The following is a 20,781-nucleotide window of genomic DNA, read 5'->3' as shown; positions in this document are numbered from 1 at the left end:
GCTGTTACAGAAACTGGTTACAAAAATAATGCTCTCTATAGCCACATTGCATCTCCCAGTGTTCAAAACCTTAAATTCTGATTAACAACCTAATCGGCATACAATAAAAAGTAATATGCGCTGAGTTTTCTAGCTTTGAAAATAGAGGTAACAACTAAACATGCTCCTTACTGAAGTCTCTATAATATATTCTAGGTGGCCATGCTTTTATACCTGTAAGTGCAGAATTACTTAGGCCTCAAGCAGATGGAGCTTCTTCTATCTAGTACCAGTTGATCCTTAGAGAACTGCTGACATTCAGACACACATCTGGATGTAGAGATGCCCCAGTAAATCTCTGCACTGGTGATCTGACTGTGGGCCTCTCAGTATAATGCTGTCCAACTATGGATCTGTTCTCAGAAAATAATCCCATGAAATTCTAAGGCCATCTCATATCACGTATTTATGCTGCGCAGCTGAATTTTTAGCCTCTTACATAGATATTTAGATCTGTGTCATCATAGAAATTCTAATGGAATATAACTGATCTTTAAAGGTCCCAATGACCAAAAAGGATTTAAAAATACGGAATGCTTTAAGCACTAGACATGCAAATGTGACTGTTTGCCTTTAAAACTATGTATCAGCAAAATACCGCATCTCCTAGGTTCTAGATGAAAAACAGGTGAATTTTATTCATATCTAGTTTTGTTTTCTCTCCATTTACTGTAAATTAAGGATGCTTTCCCATTAACAATTACTTGATTATTCATCAGACACAAGGTCTACTCAGTACTATTTGAAAGACAGTAGGAAAGCAGTAAATACAAAGATGCGTAAAAAGGAGCTGCATTTTTCTTTAAGTGTAGCTTTAAGAGAAACTCTCTTATAAAAGAAAATCTTTTCATTATCTTTTATTCTAAAATGAAACAATACATTATGCATTAGTACTGAGATGAACCGCTATGCATTCTAGGGCTCAATGAAATTGCTAGTTCTGTAAACCAGTATTCAGAAACAAATAAGAAAATTTATTCAGGTTGGAAAATAAACAGTTCTCTGTCCTTAAAGAGTGGCTGAAGAAAATATTTAGCTAATTAGAACTAATTCTCAGGATGTGCACTTAGAGATTATTAGGAACAAAAGGGAGTATAAAGAAGTAAGAGAGTTAAAGATCTAAATTCTTAGATTTCGTATGAAGGTAGGTGACTGATACAGAACAAAAATATAGCCTTTCTTTTATTCAGTTTTGAAATACCTGCAAAGGGCAACCTAAACCTGAAAAATGGAGCAAATGCAATGAGGCCTTTAGAATAATTATGTGCTGTTAATTGAAGAATGTTAATCATGTCATATTAGGAAGAAGACAGGGTTAAACTGGTAAAATTTCAATTCACTTAGGCCTTATCTCTTGCTGGAATGAACCAGATGATTAATCCTTAATATTCTTCAGGGAAACAGAGAACATCAGCAATTAAATTAACAACTACAAAGTTTATGCTCAGAGATTCAAAAATGAAAGACAGAAACACTTTAATTTTTCACAAGTTGTTACCTTAATTATCTTCTTATTGCTTCTGTCTCTTCTCCCTCATTGCAAAAACACACCCCTCAGTATTCATGGATCCCTTTAATTTGCTGTAGCTCAGCAACTATGTAAGGAATGTCATCTGTGCTGCAAAAGTCATAAATCTTACTTACTGAAAAGAAATTGTTGTGCTGTATCTAGTCCCTGTGCTCAAACTGTGAAGTCCTCACAAATTTCTGTTTCCTTACAGTCAGTAATGTCCATCAAAATTTGGTGGCAGAAGAAGGCTTGCTGAGCACATAAATGGAAGTTTCTTATATGAAAAGATATAAAAAAGATAGATATGTAAGTTAACCGAATAATTATTATGCAAAGTGCTACTGGCAGTAGGAAGATAAAGGGATAAGTTTCTTACAAAACTTTCTAATTCTACAATAATGAAAATAAGAATGTAGTTCCAGACCATTCATCAAAATTATATACCAGTAAGAAATTACAGACTGACATTTAAATGAAAACTGATTAGAGAAGAAAACAACAGAGAAAATGGAGGACTGAAGAAAATGTTTGGAGTCTAAGAGTTGCATTAGAACTCTTAGAACATGTGGAATCTTGTTATTGATAACGGATTGCATTATATATTGAATGATTTCAAATGTAACTGCTGTGAAAGTAAACGCTCCCACAAGTTGAATGCAAAAATCCATGCCTGCGAAACATAGGGACTTGACATTGCTATCACTAAGCATACTTTCAAAATTACTGGTTTTAAAGTCAAATGCCATATCCCTAAAGGGTGCCCTGACAACAAATTATTAACGAAGCACTATTGATCTTCACCCAAATGGCAAAATCTCGATAAATCTCATCTGGACCTTTGCTGAAGCTAGAAACTGCATTACACCCCTCTACTGACCACAGTTTTTATTATCGCTGTTGTGTTTGCAGGGCAGTCAATTTTATACAGCATTACAAACTGCCAAGTGCTAAAGTGATTTCCTCTATTACTGAGGTCCATGTATTAAATTTAGTGAGGCACAATATCAAACTTCAAATATTGCAGGGTTTAGAATTGAATGCAGCTGAGGCTAATGTTATCAACCTGACAAATACACTGACATATTAAGTAGCAGATCATTTATTCATATTTGGAACTAGTTTTGTTTTTCTATTCAGCTGTATAGTTTTAGATTAGCCACAATATTTCAAAATGTGCCTACTACTGTGAATTCCAAAGGCACTGTGGAATATATATTTCATATTCTTATTATGCGCTCTAGGTCATAGAAATGTGCCTCAATAGCCTGTTATCACATAAAATACATGTAAATTAATAAATTCCTTAGCATAATGCAGGTTTAGGCTGCAAATACTTTAACCCTTTAGAAAGATCAGTGATAAGATTTCAGATACTTTGTGTTATAGTCAAATAAAAAGCTTAACTTCTTAAAGTTTCATTTTGTGCTCCTTTTTTACCCTGATAATTCATTTCCCTCACTCTATAATATTTCCAAACAGTGGCTTTCTGAATTTGCACATAATTGAAATCTAGTTCATACTGAAATATGCCTCTACCAATGCAGACCTTGTCCACATGGAAGAATTGATGCATCCTGAATAATTCAATCAACAATTTAAAATATTTATTGTTGATACTTAATTGTTAAGTAACTGATTTCTTACATCAATGCAAATAAAGCTTGCTGTATTTTTTTTTCTTCAATAAATAACAAGTATTTTCCCATTAAGCTTGAGAAGAAAGAGCCAGTATTTTGCTTGCCTGAAACAATCTAAACGATCCTCCTCTGTGGTAAAAGCTGAAGCCATGAGGCTTTGAGTAAAGACAAATTCTGCATTGATAGCTTTTATTTCAGGGAATGGCAGTTTCCTACCTTTTGGAGATGGATCATGAGACCTTTTCTAAATGCCTTTGCATCCTAACAGTTTTTGACTCTTGTGGTCTTAATTGTGCAACTATTAAACTGCAACAATTGCCATTAAAAATAGTTCAGAGTGGATCCCTAGACAGAACTATCTATCCTGAGGTGAAAACTCCAGAAAGAATTCCTATAACTTTCACTCTGGAACCTCCATCTTTAATGTGCAATGTAACCCGGATTGGGAAGATAGCAGGATAATGCCATTGACAGATGGAGGGAAAGACTGCTCCCCATCCCCAACTTAAACTTTGTTTTAAATTATATTATAAATCTTGTCACTTGGTTCAGTTCTCTAGGCAGAACCTGGTAGTCTGATATTTTCCCCTAACAACCATTTGGATAATACACTATTCAAGTCAATCATTAAACAGCTTAGCTAGATGCTTTAGATTGTCAAATGGCTTGTACACCTGTCTCATAGGAGACAGCAGGTCAACAATACTGCTACCTTGCACTTTGGAGTTAGAAAACCAACTTTCTGCTAGAAAGCCTAATTCAAGCTCTGAATTTTTGTGTCTGCTCTTTTCACCACCTGTTTTTCACTCAAGCCTTCTTAGAAACTTCCTATTAACACCAGCTGACTTGAAGCAAACAAATGAAACAGAGTAAATGCTGAAAACCAAGCATTAAATATATAAACTTGTAAGTATTATGCTTTTGGAGCTAGATCACTGGTGCTTTAGTTGCAGACACTTTCCTCAAAAGATAAACCCATTTAACATAAGCTGACAGTCAAACATCTGAATCTCATACACTGCCAGGGCTCTTCTTGTCATTGAAAAGAGATCAGATATTAGTTGGCTAATTGGACTGAGAAATGCTCCATTTTTCCTATTTGTGAACTGAGCTTTTGAGTACAAATTCTGACATCTTGCCAAAGAAACTGAATATGAATACCAAAACAAAGGAATCATCATGTTGAACTAGAAACAATGGGGAGACCTCTGAGAAACTGAAAAGGATGTGAATAATCACCTAGCAGAATCTTGCAATGTGAAAAGAAAATGACTACAAGAAGGGTGGAAGAATTGGTTTTCTAGATAATAAGATAAAGGTTCTGTCTAGATCTAATCAGAATAAAACAAACGGACTCTGTTTTTGTCCTAAACTTGATGGACTTACCCTTGCATCAGTTCATTATTTTCTTTTCCCAATCGTTAAGGAATATTTTTCTCTTGTTCTCCCATGACTGCCCTGTAAGATTGCACGATATTATGTTCTTTGATTCTCAGTTTTTGAAGAGATACTTGGCTGATGGGGTTCTGGACTCCTTTTCATCAGGATACTGACAGTATGCAGTTCTACAACCCTGCAGAGACTGTATATTCTAGGTTTTCTCCTTATCAGGGAGGACATGAAGGAAACGTGCTTGGGAGATGGAACCATAGATTCCAAGACTTAAATGACTACTGTAACTTAGACTACTTTTTGCCAAGAGAGTTTATGTGGCAAATGGGCAGTATTTACTATTGTTCCTGAGTTCTCTAAAAGCCACTGTAACAGCCTGTAATGATCTTTGCAGTATTCAGACTTCCTGAAGCCTGCATATGCCTTCACTCTTCCAATACTGCAACTTTCAAGCACGTTAACAGAGTTTTGATTATTGATGGTGAGCCTCCTGAACAGGATGGGCAGCTATGAGGAGTAATACAGTCACTATGCTCAGTAATCCTTTTTGAACATTGTTTGAGATTGTTAAAAATTCAGAATTGCTTATAATCTTGATAGCCAAGTGATGTCTCTGCTTCACCCAGCATTGAATACCTGTAGTAATAGTCCTAGAAGTAGTTGTATGTTACCTAAAACCCTCAGGATTATTTGGTAGTTATCAGCTTTTACATTAAAAACATATCTTAACGTTAAATAATAGCACCACCCACTGCAAACATTTGCAACCTAGAATAAAACATCCTTCTAGAAATAGGCTATTTTGAAGGGATAAGCTCATGCTCTTTTAAGTGTCTGGACTGGCAGCCCTGCTAGCCCAGTGATGCTGGTTGGGGTCGTTCTTGTTGGTAGTTCTTGGAATTGTCTGGAAAAAACTGCAGCAGTACTTAGTGCATTGATGATATTTGCTTTACAAACTAATTCCTCATTCTCGAAGTTCAGAGAACAAAAAGATTTATTAACTCCTAACACACACAAAAATACTATTGTATTATCTTGATTTTATTTTGAGATTTCCCTTTTCTGATTCCTTCTCTTTCTAACAGCATTTCAAAACATAACAGATTGTCTCTGGAAAACCACAGCAACCCATAAAAAAAAACCAAGCCAACTTTTAATTATCAAATTGAAATTATGAAATTATATTTTATAGTTTGAAATACTAGACAATAAATGGAATTGTGGGGGTGAAGGTAAAGACAGGTATTTCAGAAACCTTAACTTGGTGCTCCTATTTGCATTCTATAAACAGAAGCTGAGAAAGAATGTGGGCAGATGATCACCAATCATACACCTAGTGAACTTTTTTTACACAAGAGTTCAGAATGAACTCCTTGCTGGGAGAGTTGCCCACTCTCCAGTGCAAGAAACCAAGAATAGAATGTCAACAGTAGAATGGGAACATATTTTTAAAATCATCTCTTGAATCATTTGTGGCATACAACATTTATTCAGATGTGTGTCACAGCATGAATTTAACCCCAGAGGCAGATTGCATTAAAAATGTGTGGGTTTTTTTGTAAGAGTAAGTAAGTTTACACAGGCAGCCAAGAGATGGCAGCATGTGGCATAGAGGGGCACATGCGAGTTCAGTCCAGCCTAAAAATTCTCAGATATGACATGCTACAGGCCACATTCCCCAGAAGGTGTGGAAGCTGCTGTCCCCATCAGGGCAGAGGCTTAGACCAAGAGAATCTGAAGACCCAGGTAACTACAGACCAGTAAGTCTCACCTCTGTGCCTGGCAAAATCTTGGGGCAGATGCTCCTGGAAAGCAGGCTAAGGCAAATGAAAAACAAAGAGGTGGATGGTGACAGCCAACATCGCTTCACTAAGGGGAAATCCTCCCTGACCAATCTGGTGGCCTTCTATGATGGGACTACAAAACAGATTACTAGAGGCAAGGCAGTTGATATCATCTGCCTCCAGCTTCCTCAGCCTGTCTTCATACAGGAGGTGCTCCAGTGCCCTGATCATCCTCGTGGCCCTTCCCTGGACTTGCTCCAACAGTTCCATGTCCTTTTTATGTTGAGGACACCAGAACTGCACACACAAGGTGAGGTCCCACAAGAGGACAGTAAAAGGGCAGGATCACCTCCTTCGACCTGCTGGTCACGCTCCTTTTGATGCAGCCCAGGATATGGTTGGCTTTCTGGGCTGCGAGTGCACACTGAAGCTGGTTCGTGTTCATTTTCTCACCGACCAACACCCCCAAGTCCTTCTCTGCAGGGCTGCTCTGAATCTCTTCTTTGCCCACCCTGTAGCTGTGCCTGAGATTGCTCCGACCCAGGTGTAGGACCTTGCACTTGGCCTGGTTAAACTTCATGAGGTTGGCATCAGCCCACCTCACAAGCATGTCAAGGTCCCTCTGGATGACATTCCTTCCCTCCAGTGTATCAACCGAACCACACAGCTTGGTGTCATCGGCAAACTTGCTGAGGGCACACTCAATCCCACTGTCCATGTCAGAGACGAAGATGTTGAACAACACCGGTCCCAACACCGATCCCTGAGGGACACCACTCGTTACTGGTCTCCAGCTGGACATTGAGCCATTGACCACAACTCTTTGCATGCGGCCATCCAGCCAGTTCTTTATCCACCGAGTGGTCCATCCATCAAATTGATGTCTCTCCAATTTAGAGACAAGGATGTTGTGTGGGACAGTGTCGAAGGCTTTACACAAGTCCAGGTAGATGACATCAACTGCTCCACTCTTGTCCATCAGTTCTGTAGCCCCATCATAGAAGGCCACCAAACTGGTCAGGCAGAATTTCCTCTTAGTGAAGCCATGCTGGCTGTCACCATGCACCTTGTTGATTTTCATGTGCCTTATCATGCCACCCAGGAGAATCTGCTCCAAGATTTTGCCAGGCACAGAGGTGAGACTGACTGGGCTGTAATTCCCCGGGTCATCCATTTTCCCCTTCTTGAAAATGAGGGTTATATTTCCCTTTTTCCAGTCGTTGGGAACTTCACCTGACTGCCATGATTTCTCAAATATGATGGCCAGCGGCTTCGCGGCTTCGCATCTTCACAAATGGGACTCCTGTCTTCAAAAAGGGAAGAAGGACAACCCAGGGAATGAAAGGCTTATCAGCCTCCCCTCAATCCCTGGGAAGGCAATAGAGTAACTGTCCCCACTCTATTTCCAGGCATGCAAAGGACAAGAAAGTGAACAGGAGTAGTTGGCATTCACCAAAAAGATACCTAATAATGCTTTAGTAACTTCTAGTCTTGCTTAACCAATCTGACGACTTTCTGTAGTGAAAGGACTAGTTTGGTGGACAAGGGAAGAGCAGTAAACATTTCCTGCTTTTATTACACTAAGGTTTCCCACACCATCTCCTATCAGATCCTCATAGGGAAGCAAATGAAGTACGGGCTAGGTGAGCAGACAGTGAAGTGCACTGAAAAAATTGGCTGAATGAATGTCCCCAGAGGGTGGTGAACAGTGGGGTGAAGTCGAGTAATTTGCAGTGTACTCCAGCTGTTGTGCAAGCATAATCACCCACGACCTCTCTCAAGTAGGCCAGCCAGCATCCAAGCAATGGCTACTTACCCAAAATACACCTCCCCTCCGCTTTTATTGCTGATCATAAATATAACTTTGGTCAGTCCAGGTTGGCTCTGTCCAGGCTGTGTCCCCTCTTAGCCTCTTGCCATCTCTCGCCTACTTGCTGGGCTCGGAGGTTGCTAGGCTTGCCTCCTTGCTGGGAAAAAGGGAAAGCTTTGATGCTGTACCACCACTGTTCAGCAGTAGCCAGAATAGAGGTGTTACCTGCTCCATTCTACCCTCAAATCTAAATTACAGCACCATATGGCTTCTATGAAGACAATAAACTCCATCACAGCTACACCCAATACAGGGATTTAATTTTTGTTTTAGCTGAAATGCTTCCTGAACAGAGATGAGGGAGACTTAAAGAAACCAATTATAAGCTTCCTCCAATTTGATTTCCAAATGGTGTGTCCAGGAGGCAGATCCTCCTATGTCATGCAAGTATCTTTTGCTCAACACATTATTTCTTTAGAACAGCCGCAGTTGTTTTCAAAAAACAGCAAATCACAGAAAATGATCAGTGGTGAAAACATGATCATGTGACCCTAACAAATCATTCTTCTCACTCAAGCCTGTATTACCACTCCTTGGGTATTCATATGGTCCAGTAATTTTTCCAATACACAATCATAATTCAGTGATAAACTATTGAGCAAAATAGCTGTAATTCCTGTACTTGCCCCAATTAAATTCCAATAAACTTTACTGTTTAGACTCTTCTATCAAAGGGGAATTTATCTGATGAGTAATAGCACGGTGGTGTTCACATGAAACAGTTCCAAATTAACTGAGCAATTAAAGTGTATAAAATCTATATGATAGCAAGATTCCCATATAACAAAACTCATCCCATGAATATCGAGACAGAACCATATAAACTGTCCATGAATCATTCGGTAAATCTCTCCTCCTTACTACTACTTCTGATGATGCCTTTTCAGATACCATTCAAGCCACTCAGTAACGGGCAATAACAGAGTCAATAGTGTGGTACCTAATCATTCTATAGACCTGTCTTGATGTGAGGAATGGTGGTTTTGAATTGAACTAAGTCAGTGTAGCATGACTGAAAGGACTGGTTAAAATACATACTAGCATATGTGAAGCTATGTATGCTGACTTTTCTGCAGGGGATCCTGAGGTTAAATATTTAGCCAGCTAATTAATTTGAAAAATAGGAAAACAAGACTGCTTGGTCATATTTAGCTTATTTGACTGTGATACCGTCATTAAATTTGTTCCCTAACAAGACATACCTCTAATGTAAATTGGAGTCATTTTACTTAAAAGATGACTGGAGTATTCATATTACTTCAGTAGTGTCATGAAAAAAAAACCCAAACCTTCAGTGTGTAAAAGGCTGCTGCATATAATAAGTAAATACGTATTTCTCCACATCCAACTGAACAGGATATGAAGACACTTACTCTTCAGCAGGGAAGAGTCTGATGAGATTCTTGGCTCGCATGTGTTTTGTAGCTAAGACATAAATTTGACTTGTCTGTTTATAATTGCTTTTTATAAACCAATTTAAATTAAGAATTTGTTCACAGACTGTGAATATCCATATATTTAAACAGGATTGTTATCTTAGGTTGCACTGTACAGTTTTGCCTCAGTAACATATGACAACGTTTAACCATGCCAAGGGCAAGGTCCTACACCTGGGTCAGAGCAATCCCAGGCACAGCTACAGGTTGGGCAGAGAAGAGATCTATTCCTAGCTATCAGGAGGAATAATCCAATTTACAAATCAAAATCTGCATCCTACTATTATTACCCATAAAGTTGCTACCCATAAAGTAATAGAACCATTTGCCACGCTAGAGTTTATTGATGTTGTTTTTCTGTTATAACACCTCTTTTTGATAATGCGTGGTTGTAGCACCACCGTGTGAGATTCTCCTATGGGTATATTTAGTTCTTACGAGGTTCTAACATGAATGTCCAAACACCGTAACATCTAAAGCTGTAAGAAAAGGCTCTACCACTTTGTCTACAGTGTAAGATACTGGCGGTTTTTATGAATAACACACTAGGCTCTGACCATCTTGATGAACATTAGTATGCAGTTACCACCTATATTTCCTTTTTTGCATTTTCAGAAGACAAGTCTTGAGTATCTTGACATGTATTAACAACAGTGAATGTGTGTAGAACAAAGAGATTTGTTAATACATGCACACTATGGAGAAGAGCGGAAGTCACACACTACGAAGGCAAGTCAGTACACATACCCGCAAATGCCTGAATAGTTCTGAAGTAACATATGTTACTGTTCTAATGCTTTGAAGACATTTTACCATATACTATAACCACTCTGCAGTATATCTAAAACATGCAACAGAAATACTATGACTCTAACCATTCAATTCAAAGAATCGATGGTAAAGTCACATCAGGAGGGTAAGTAGACCCTTCTCTAAAGCAAATTTTTAAAAAATTGAGAGGTATGTAAAAAAATGTAACTGGGCTTTCCATTAAAAATGAGGGGCTTGCCATGGCTATGTAGGTTGACATCAGAACCAAATGCCTGAAAGAAATAAAGTAATACTACATGACATTTACTACTTAATTCAGAATAATGTGATACATTGGGTATGTTTGCACATGGTGCAATTTATCTGGGGTTCTTCTAGAACTTAACACCATTGACCTGGGGTATTTTCTGAAAACTTGCAAGCTAAAAAGAGTACAACTTCTGAAAACAGTAAGGCACAATCAGCAAGTCTTTCTTCAGGTTAGGTATTTCAGTTATATAAGCACTGATAAAAACAGTTGTTTTTTTAAATTTTACAATTTTTCCCTCGTGTCACAGTTTTAAAGCAGCTTTGTAAGCTTTATTGTGTATTCATGCTGTGGTAAAAACTACGCAAGTTGCTAATTTTGAAACCAGCAGTACAATCAGCTTTGCCACTTTAATATTAGCAGTGTTAACACTGCAGTTACTTTTCAAATTCTTCAAAGTTACTAGTTACTTTTCAAATTGATTGTATGAGCACCAGTATACTAAACATTTCGATATTCATGTATATACACTTACTATGCCCACCTTTAGAGAGAAAAAAAAAATCATCTACACAAAATATTTCACTGTAAAGAACATGAACAACTTTTAATTTCCTTTTGAATAAAAGAAACATGCTTTCAAAATACAGATAAAAAAATTAACAAAAAATACAGATTAAAACAAAATCTCTAACAAAACAGACCTCTGAACAGAAGTTTAAAACTTGAATAAAAATAATAATAAATACAGTTGAAGAACTGGCACAGGTTGCCCAGAGAAGTTGTGGATGCATCATCCCTGGCAGTGTTCAAGGCCAGGATGGATGGAGTCTTGGGTGACATGGTCTAGTGGAAGGTGTCCCTGCCTGTGACAGGGGGTTGGAACTGGGTAATCTTTAAGGTCCCTTCCAACACAAACCATTCTGTGATTCTACGATTTGGTTTGATATAATTGGCTTTTAACTTTGGAAAAGTCACTTTTGAATCAAATCACAGCTCACCAAAAATAGCTCTGGTCTTCACTTCCTATTCTGCAACAGTGGAAGCTGTGCAAAAGCTCCAAATGTAGTACCTACAAATGCAACATTTCTTTTGCTTGTTTTTTAATTTGGAAAGCACAGATGCATTTAACTTTTAACTGCAGCCACTAACTAGCCATTTCACTGAAATTTCAATAGGAACATTTTGTTCCAAATTCTGAAGGCCTCAACAAACAAGATAAAGGATAGTGTTTCATTCATTACTACAAATATTCTTCATAAAAGAAAGATTCAATTGTCATGATGATTACTTCACTCAAAACACGAAATATACAGTATCTAATTCAAATGACTGAAGTCAGAGAATTTTATATTGATTTTCCAGTTAACTAATACTGCCATGAATCAAAGTCTTGGTAAGAAAGAAAGACAGACTTTCCAAAGAACACACACCAGTTTTAAAGACAGAGATCTAAAGCTTGTAATTTTATCAAGTATGCTCATTACGTTGTATCTCAAATACAGTGTTACAGAATAACTAACGTACCTATTACACATGCATGAATCTATTGAAATACATACATTCTAATTTGAATAATCTTTCTGAAATTAGGCCATGTTTTCTAATCTCAAAACATTGCTGGCTGGGCAATTTTCATTTCTGTAAAATGACAAGTGATACTTCATTTTTAGGTAAAGATTAACGATAAATTCCCAACTTTTTAAAATGCACTCCTCTATAAAATAAACCAATAAACCATTGCTGCTACCTAACATTAGAGAAAAACGTTCACACAGTCGAAAATGAATGGGTTTTGAATTTCAAGGTGACAAGTACAATGTCAGACACAATCAATCGATCACTGCATAATTATTATTGCAAATGATCCATATCCATGCTGCAAACCTTAAGGGGAATTTAATGAAGCAGTAAGCACATCAATAATAAGATCTACTTCAGTCTCTGTTAAATCTTGTGATTCATAAATATGTTGTCACATTTTATTCTTCCTTGAATTCCTGTAATTATATTTGAGGAGAAGTTAACCGAAAAGTAAAATTCAAACATATATTAGCCTTCCCTCTATGAAAGGAATACTTCATTTTATTATATATACACCACAAAAATTAAATTTACAAAACACTGCTTATCAAGTAAAAAGCCAAGATAGTCAACAAACACAGAACAATCTCTGAAAAAAACAAGAAATGTCAATAATCAGACTCAGCTAACATGTTTAGCTGACTTAAAATCTGTATTAGGTGTAGGTAGCAAGGTTTTGGTAGTTAGGGGACTGCAAGGGTGGCCTTTTGGGGAGGAAGACAGGGCCTGCCCTGTGCCAGACACAGCTAGTTCTAGACGACTTGGCAGTGGACCCACCACAGGCTGTAGCCAAGCCCATCAGCCAGTCTGGTGATGCAGTTGTGAAAAAATATGTAAAGAAAGGGCAAAAACATTGGAAGGAGAGAGGAGGAAGAAAAAGCAGAAGAAATACCAAGGGTGGAGAAGGAAGAGGTGCTCCATGGAGGAGCAAGTATACCCCCAAGTAGACTGCAACCCATGGAGGAACCCACGCTGGAGTGTAGGAAAAGAGTGAGAAGGAAGGAGCTGCAGTGAGGAACTATTGTATCCTGACTGCAATCCCTCCGTGCTACACACTTACTGAAGGAAACAAATTTAACTTCCGGTGATAACAAGAAGGGTGGTTGTTTTTGCTTCCCACTACCTGAACCAGAAATTCAATTGGCAAATTTAACTGGCAGAAATTATAATTAGGAAGAAATAATTTCATTTCCTTCAAGGCAAGCCTGTTTTGTCTTTGACTGCAGTCAGTCAGTGATCCTTGTCTTTATGTGACCCACTAGCATTTTCGCTCCTGTTCTATTTTCTCCTCCTTCCCTGCCCCATAGAGGCAGGAAGTGACTGAGCAGATGGTGGGAGTATGGCTGCTAGCTGGGGCAAACCCATCACACATTTACATTTACGGAGAGGAAATAATGTAGAGTGTATTATATCCATGTATGTAAAGCAGGTATGTTGGACTTGAGTTTTCTGTTTGCAGTAACAACAGGTTTCACATTTTGCCATTAGAAGGATCTAAACACAGATTAATCTGTTTGGCAAGGAAGCAATATCAATCTAGAAGCAGAACAGAAAAGGAAGCTAACATGGGAAGACAGAAAAAGAGGATCGAGATCTAATGAAGATATGAACAGATACCTTGACTTTCATTACTCAAGATCCCCTTTTGTTGATTAAACTGTGAGACAGTAAAATTAGTTATACAAGGTAAATCAAGTCTGACACCATTTGCACATGTGAGAAACTGTAAGCAAAACCTTGGCTTAGGATATGTCCCAGGGTTGTTCAGCTTCTCAAACAGTCACTGTCAGTTGAATAAATATCCAAAAGCAGTCAAAAAATTAATCATGGGACATGAACAAGGTTATTTAACTGCCTAGAAAATTCTTTAGGACTTGCTCATCCTGCTGACGCACAAACCAAGACCAGACAGTAGCTAAGATTCTACAACCATAGATGTAGTAGTATACGAACTCCCCAGATTGTCACAGAAATGGTATTTTGAAAGGATGTCCACTAAGAGATAATAATAGTAGGGCAACAGGACTCTAGCCTGCTCACCCAGTCACATTTCATACAATCTTTGGTCAGTTCCTTTCTGACATTTACACCCCTAGACTAATAAAAAGATATCTCCACCATACATTCAAAGCTGTGATGGAAACCAATGTTATTAAGAGGGACAAGAGGAAGATAAGGTTAATTGGACAAATGTAACTTCTTGCTGAAGTAAGGGGGGGAAATAGCTTCAGTAATTAATACATGTAGAGTATACATTGCAACTTCAGAAAAGAACAAAGCCTATTGTACAGCTTACACAAAATGCACATTCTGAAATATATACATTCCTAATGTCCTCGTTAAACTCAATGTCATCACACATTAACACATGTATGGGTGTTTCTGTATAAAAGGATATTGTTGTAAACCAAAACTGCTTTGGTTGCTTAAGCCACCATTATGCAACACTAGATATAATGGAGCATAATACTAACTTTGTTCTTACATTCCTATTGTTACCCTGTATAAACACTAGGATGCTGTTTTACAAAATACTGTACCAGGTCAAAAAAAACCTTCAAGACTGAATGTACTGGATGAACAAATGTTGTTGTCAAATACTCGAAATTACCTTTCTGTTATATTTCATTTCCCTACTTCGTATTAAAAAAAGGTGACTTTGCAGAATCCTTTTACGCTTTGCATCCTACTGTGATTTTAGGTTCTGTCATGACAGAATGAATTATTATAGAAACAATTTTTAAACCAACTTACGTGTATATACCAATAGATACAAAAAGGTAACTTACTGAGAACTGTCTTAGATTTTATCTCAAGTGATTGCAATCTTGTTTTCATTCAGCATCTCCATCAGTCCTTGCATTTTAGTCAACAAGATTATTTTAATAATAAAAGGTACATATTAAACATCAGTGGTCAGGCAGTCAGATACAGTGTATGAAGCTACATGTTTTATTTAAGGTATCAGTGGAAAGCAGCATGAGGATGATTTTGACTATGAAAGTACCTACAGCTTTTCAGCTAATATGTTTGATTTTTCTTAAGTAAAAGTATCTAAATATTTAGATTATTCAATAATTCTGTGCAACAAAATCTATACTGCTGAAATATTTCACTGGCAGCGTTTTCAACATTGTCATTTTGTCTTTCAGTTTACTTCATATTGTGTATTAAGTGTCTGTAACTCTTTATAAACACAGTGAGTAGCACGTCCTTGTCTTAGTCTGTGATGCTATTGGGAAGCTCCCATTTAAGAGAGAAGTGCCTTGCTTAATGCATGCAGTACCAGTGCTGCAAAATACATAGTAACTAAAGTTACTCAAAAAATAGAATGTATGCCCAAAGGATATTTTAGCTGCTCTATTCTAATTTTAAAAGTACTAAGATTTTATTTCTTTAGGATTTTTTTTTTTTTTTTTAGTACTCTTCACATCTGTTTAAAGTTTTAATTTCCTTTAGATCCAAAGCCTTTGTATTGTTTCACTTGTAGACTTTCTTTTAGTACTTGGTACATAAAGAGCAAGGCTAGGTTTGAAATTACACACTTCCCTAATTCAGGAGAAAGTTGTTGTCTGTGAATGCATATATTTGGTAGTGTGTAAGAACCATGAAGACTTTTGTTTGGCTGAATGAAATACTGTCTTTGAATATGTGAACTGACAAAAGCACCAAAAATGCTACCATAAAGTCATTTAAACTCATAACTATCTATCCAGATGAAATTTCTGATACTGTCTTTCTGTTACTCCCTATTCCTCCAGTCTTCTCCCTGCATGTTCAGCTGAGGTACGTCTTGCTAATGCAGGCAAGTACAACGCACAGTTGTCTCTATTGGACACAAAAGCTTTATTCTTCAGAGTTGTCAAAACCATGTTCTAGTGACAGAAGAAACTGTCTTGTTGCTATTGCGTATAAATGCTTTCGGTTTGTTTCTCTCTGTATCTGCCTGCTCTAGTTTTGGGGAAAAACAAATTTCAGTTGCTGACATACTTTCTGCCTTACTCAATTAAGCATTTTTCTGAGGCTGCCACTTAAAATCTCTTCTAAATATATACAAAATTTCTGAAAATTCATTCCCTATTATTAAAAAGAACAGCAGACTGACAGGAATGAAGCATGTCTCTGATTAAGCAGACATTAATTAGATGGTTTTAAAATTTATAAAATTTTATTAAGGTATAGTAAAGTAATTTTAGTTCAACATTTTCATACCATAGAACAAGAGATGGAAAAACAATAATTTGTATTTTAAAATGAATTTAGCAGTGATTTTGTTCCAATTTGTCTTACAGCAGTACTTAAATACATACAGCAAACTTTTTAATGAGATGCAGTAACTTTAAATTCTCATCTTCTGACTCAGAATATGTAAGTTGAACACAAGGTCTATGAGGACTCAAAATAGCCCAGTCTGAACTGCCAAATGGAAAAGCAGCAATCATGGAACTCTTTACTTGGGAAAAAAGAAGTTGCTTGTGCTGTCAAATAGATAAACTATGCTCCATTTTCAAAATATGAAAAAGAATATAGGAGGGACCCTACGCAGAAAGAGGAGGTTTGGAAAAATGTGGATTCCATGAAAGATTCTGAGCAGTCTCAACTTTCAGCCATCAACATTCATTTCACCCACTGATAGTTATGCTTCTATTACAAGGTAAGTAGAGGTCAGCAACTTTACAGCCCCCTCTAACTGAAAAAAAAAATTAAAAAAATCACTTATTTGTTAGGTTCTGAGAAAATCGCAACATCTTTTAGGAGGTGAGTTGCACTGTAAAATGCAAACGATAATCTGCAGGGATCAGCCACACTTTGTGTCATCACTGCAACAATCTCGTGTTGGAAAGAAAGGTATAATATACTGCAGCAGGATCAGCATATAAAAGTGTCTGCACCCTTTAAAGTTAAAGAGGATATAGGTCCTTTTCACTTCAGGATTTAGCTGTAATCTCTAAATCAGTAATACTTTAAAGTCCTCAAAGTTTATGGGTCAATATGAAATTGGGTATTGATGAACTGTGATTTCTATAGCACAGGTGTCTGTGCATACAAGTACCAGACCAAAAAAAAGTTCACCTTTTTCTAGGTGAGGAAGAGAATAGAAGCATCATCAAATTTCCTGGGCTGTCAACAGATATGGATTTCCATTTACAAGGTTAACAGGACTAAAATATTGCTTTACATTCTGAAACCTTGAAATAAGTATTTAAAAAACAACTAATCAGGACCATTTAACAGACAATTACTGGCTGTACACTGCATGCCTGCGGAATGTTTTGATTTAGTTTGCTGAACATGTTCATAGTTTGCTTGCCATAAAATGAACCTGACATCAGCAGGAGTAGAATTAAAAAAAAAGTACTCTTACAGGATGCTAGTTAGTGAGACATTATAAAATGTGAAGAAACTGCAATTTTATTTTCATCTGTAAATGCTGCAAAATATTTCTACATTATACATGGAATGAAACAACAGCTAAGCACTGCCACAATGGAATTAATAGTATGAAAAATCTCTATCACTGAAAGGAAGTGAATTTTGTATCTTTTAAGATAAAATATCTTTTAAGATCACATTTTCACACAAGTTGGCCACTTAGATTTTAATAATATTGCTGAGGAGCTTTTATATAATTATATAAAATACCAATGTTGTGCTAGGAGAAAGCATTTCAAATGCTGCTGTGAGTTTATATATTGCACCTGCATATGTTAAAGAGCCTCTTGTTTACATACTGCATCTTCTGCATGGAGATACATACACACATGCAATTAATGTACACAGAGTTTAAAGATCATACAGTTTCAGAAATCATCCTTCCATGAATACAACTAATTTTTATTACCAGAACAAAAGAAAGGAATCATGTTCTGCTACAACAATAAAACCAAAAAGTTAATTCTCTGCCTTTTCCTACTAATCTTGAGTTTTTATGCAAAAAATTTGGACTATTAAAGTTAAATTAAGAATGGGGAAAATGCTTAATAACTTGGTGCAGTAGTGCCAAAAGAGACGGGCATTCTCCTGTGTAATGAATTCTGCTAATTAAAAAAACCCAGACAAGCCCAAAACAGACCCTCAAATAAACCCAAACACAAACAAAACCCACCTATAAAATGGAAGTTAAAAGGACAAAACAAAAATGAAAGGAATAGACTTTTAAATGGCAAAATACTGATTACTGGAAGCTTTGGGAACCAGGAAGTTCCCAAAACTGCTTATTACAGTATTTGCTTAAAGCATATACACACACACACATATATATATAAAGGCATAAAAGATAAACCACAACACACTAAAGATAGTAGAATTCTGCATAGCTACCTGTAAGAAAATGTCTTTCATTAAGTTCTCCAGTTAACAAAAATTTATAGGCTTCGGGTGTGGGGAGTACGCAGCTTTGAAACTCCCACAAACAGAATAATACACATCCCTTCAGCTTGTCATGCATGTCAGAAAAAAGTGTTTCTCCTCAAGTATTTACTATGTTTCTCTTTTGGATGATGTTAATCACAAAGACAGAATACTGGAGTGTTGAATGAAACACACCACATTTAAGTGATCTGATTTATAAATCTAAAAATAGAATGAAATTAAGCTTTGCATTAGCAAAAAATACAGCTTCAATAAAGAATCCTGGTAAGAGATAAAAATAAACAGCAGTCGGGGTTGCTGTTACATGCACACATACTTGCTTGTGAAAACTGAAATGACTTGTACGACAGAACACAGGGGAAAAAAAAAAAAGAAAACGACACAATCCTAAGGCTCAGTGATTGGCGAGCTCCTGAAATGATAGCACAGATCAAAAACTGAAATAAGAAACTTAAAAGTCTGCATACAGTGCCTTTTGCACAGATGACATAAGTTACTACAGTACATTGGAGGGTCAACAGAAATTAGAAGGAATGATAAAGGGAGATTTACAGCATGAACAACGGGCAATTCAAAAGAGCAGTAGTGATTTACTGATATCTCTAAGACTTAAATGTTGCTCAAAAGCAGCCTTGAAGAGGTGGCCCAGATTACCTGCAAGCCTGTCTATCTTTACATACATTTAAATTAAATAAATAAATAGATTGTCAAATGATATCAGTTTAAAAATATTCCCCAGAAGATGCACAGGCTTTGAAGTGGAACACAAAAATGCTTTTGAAGCATGCATATTCATTTACTGATTTATTCGTGTGTGGTGCTGGTTTTTTGTGGGTTTTTTTTTTTTTCCTTGAGGAAAAATGTTTCCTATCTAAAGCTAGATGAATTAACAGGTTGTTAGTTTCACTAATTCACAATATACATGTTACAGCATGTTATTTTTAAGGTGAGCAGAATGTGCTGCAAGGACTTTGAACAATGCTGAATATAAAAATCACAGGCATAAGTACATTCTATTTATTTCTTTATCTGCAGTTGTCAATTGCCGGAAACTTCAAAAGCCAAGAGACTGTGACAACTAATATAAAACCAACTATGTCAAGTAATACAAATTAGAAGTTTTAATCGCATTATTTCATTTCTTACAAAGAAAGCAAATTCTGAACAGCCACAAGTGATGCAGCATTCGTTTTATGACTGAACCACACAATGAGTCTTACAGATACAATTGTAGCATTTTCTAAGGCAAAGAAAAGAAAGCAGCACACTATGCCACATCCCGCAAACCCTGAAAATGAATCGCATCTTAATGAACCAGTTTGTTTAAACTCCCACTGGAAAAGCAAGCACATGTACCGTACACTAGCTACGCTAAGCTATCCTGCAGTATACACACCTTGACATATTAGAAAACATGCTGTAAGTATAGGCTAAAATCTACAGTCCCAAAGTCAATATATTAATAAAAGATTGACATGGAGAGAGACACTACCTACCCACAAATACATCATCATCTTGAAAGAAATCAAGGGCTCTGTCAGCAAACAGAAGTCTCCTTACTTCACCAAGTATATCTGGAAGGAAAACTGAAAACAGTGGGTAGAAAATCTTGCCTTTTTCTGTCAAGTCCTCACAGTTCTCTTCTCATACAAGGTATTTTTTTTAGTTTATGAGAACAGCATTCGTTCAGTGGCTCTTTCTGCGTGTGAAGTGACTTGCTTCAGGCTGTCTTTTTTCTTCCCTTTTTCTCCCTAACTCAAGTCTGTCCTTTCTTTACTGTCAGGCTTGCTTAGGTAACAGTTCTTGGTGTATCTATTTAATGAGCAGGTCCGTGCACTAAAGGCAGCCAACTACATTGGAGAGAAAGCAAAAAAGAAAAAATAGTAATAATAAATAAATAAATGGGAATATTCCACTTCCTGATTGTTATTATGGGATCTACAGACGCCCCCTCTGTAGGAATTTATAGGAGGATTTCTAAGACGTCTTGAGCAGGAGGGGAGGGGGGAAGGAGGAAGACAAAAAAAAAAAAATCATCAGAGAATGGCAGGTGACTCCAGTGGCACTCAAGCCATTACCTCCCCTTGCTAAAGGACCCAGCTCACAAATCCTGCATTTGAGAAATTTTTAAACTCAAAG

The 20,781-nt window shown here is 36.9% G+C and overlaps 1 protein-coding gene across 30 annotated transcripts in view; it reads right to left on the bottom strand.

Annotated features, from left to right (window-relative positions):
* Positions 1-20,781, bottom strand: part of RBFOX1 (RNA binding fox-1 homolog 1) — a 1,274,017-nt gene that overhangs the window by 345,577 nt on the left and 907,659 nt on the right. For 3 of the 30 annotated variants that reach the window (XM_057406627.1, XM_057406638.1, XM_057406634.1), the window contains exon 2: positions 20,139-20,492. The exons of the other annotated variants lie outside the window; for them this stretch is intronic. Coding sequence is in view for 1 of the 3 variants with exons in the window: in XM_057406634.1 (XP_057262617.1) it covers positions 20,139-20,156 (18 nt within the window). In the remaining 2 variants the exon portion in view is untranslated. The remainder of the gene's footprint in view (positions 1-20,138; positions 20,493-20,781) is intronic. 30 annotated transcript variants of the gene reach the window in all.

This window comes from Pezoporus wallicus, unplaced genomic scaffold (genome assembly GCF_028554395.1).
Source record: "Pezoporus wallicus isolate ANWC-B61680 ecotype Strahan unplaced genomic scaffold, APGP_CSIRO_Pwel_v1 contig_6155, whole genome shotgun sequence".
In the NCBI taxonomy this organism is placed as follows: Eukaryota; Metazoa; Chordata; class Aves; order Psittaciformes; family Psittacidae; genus Pezoporus; species Pezoporus wallicus.
This window is presented reverse-complemented; position numbering and strand designations above follow the sequence as displayed.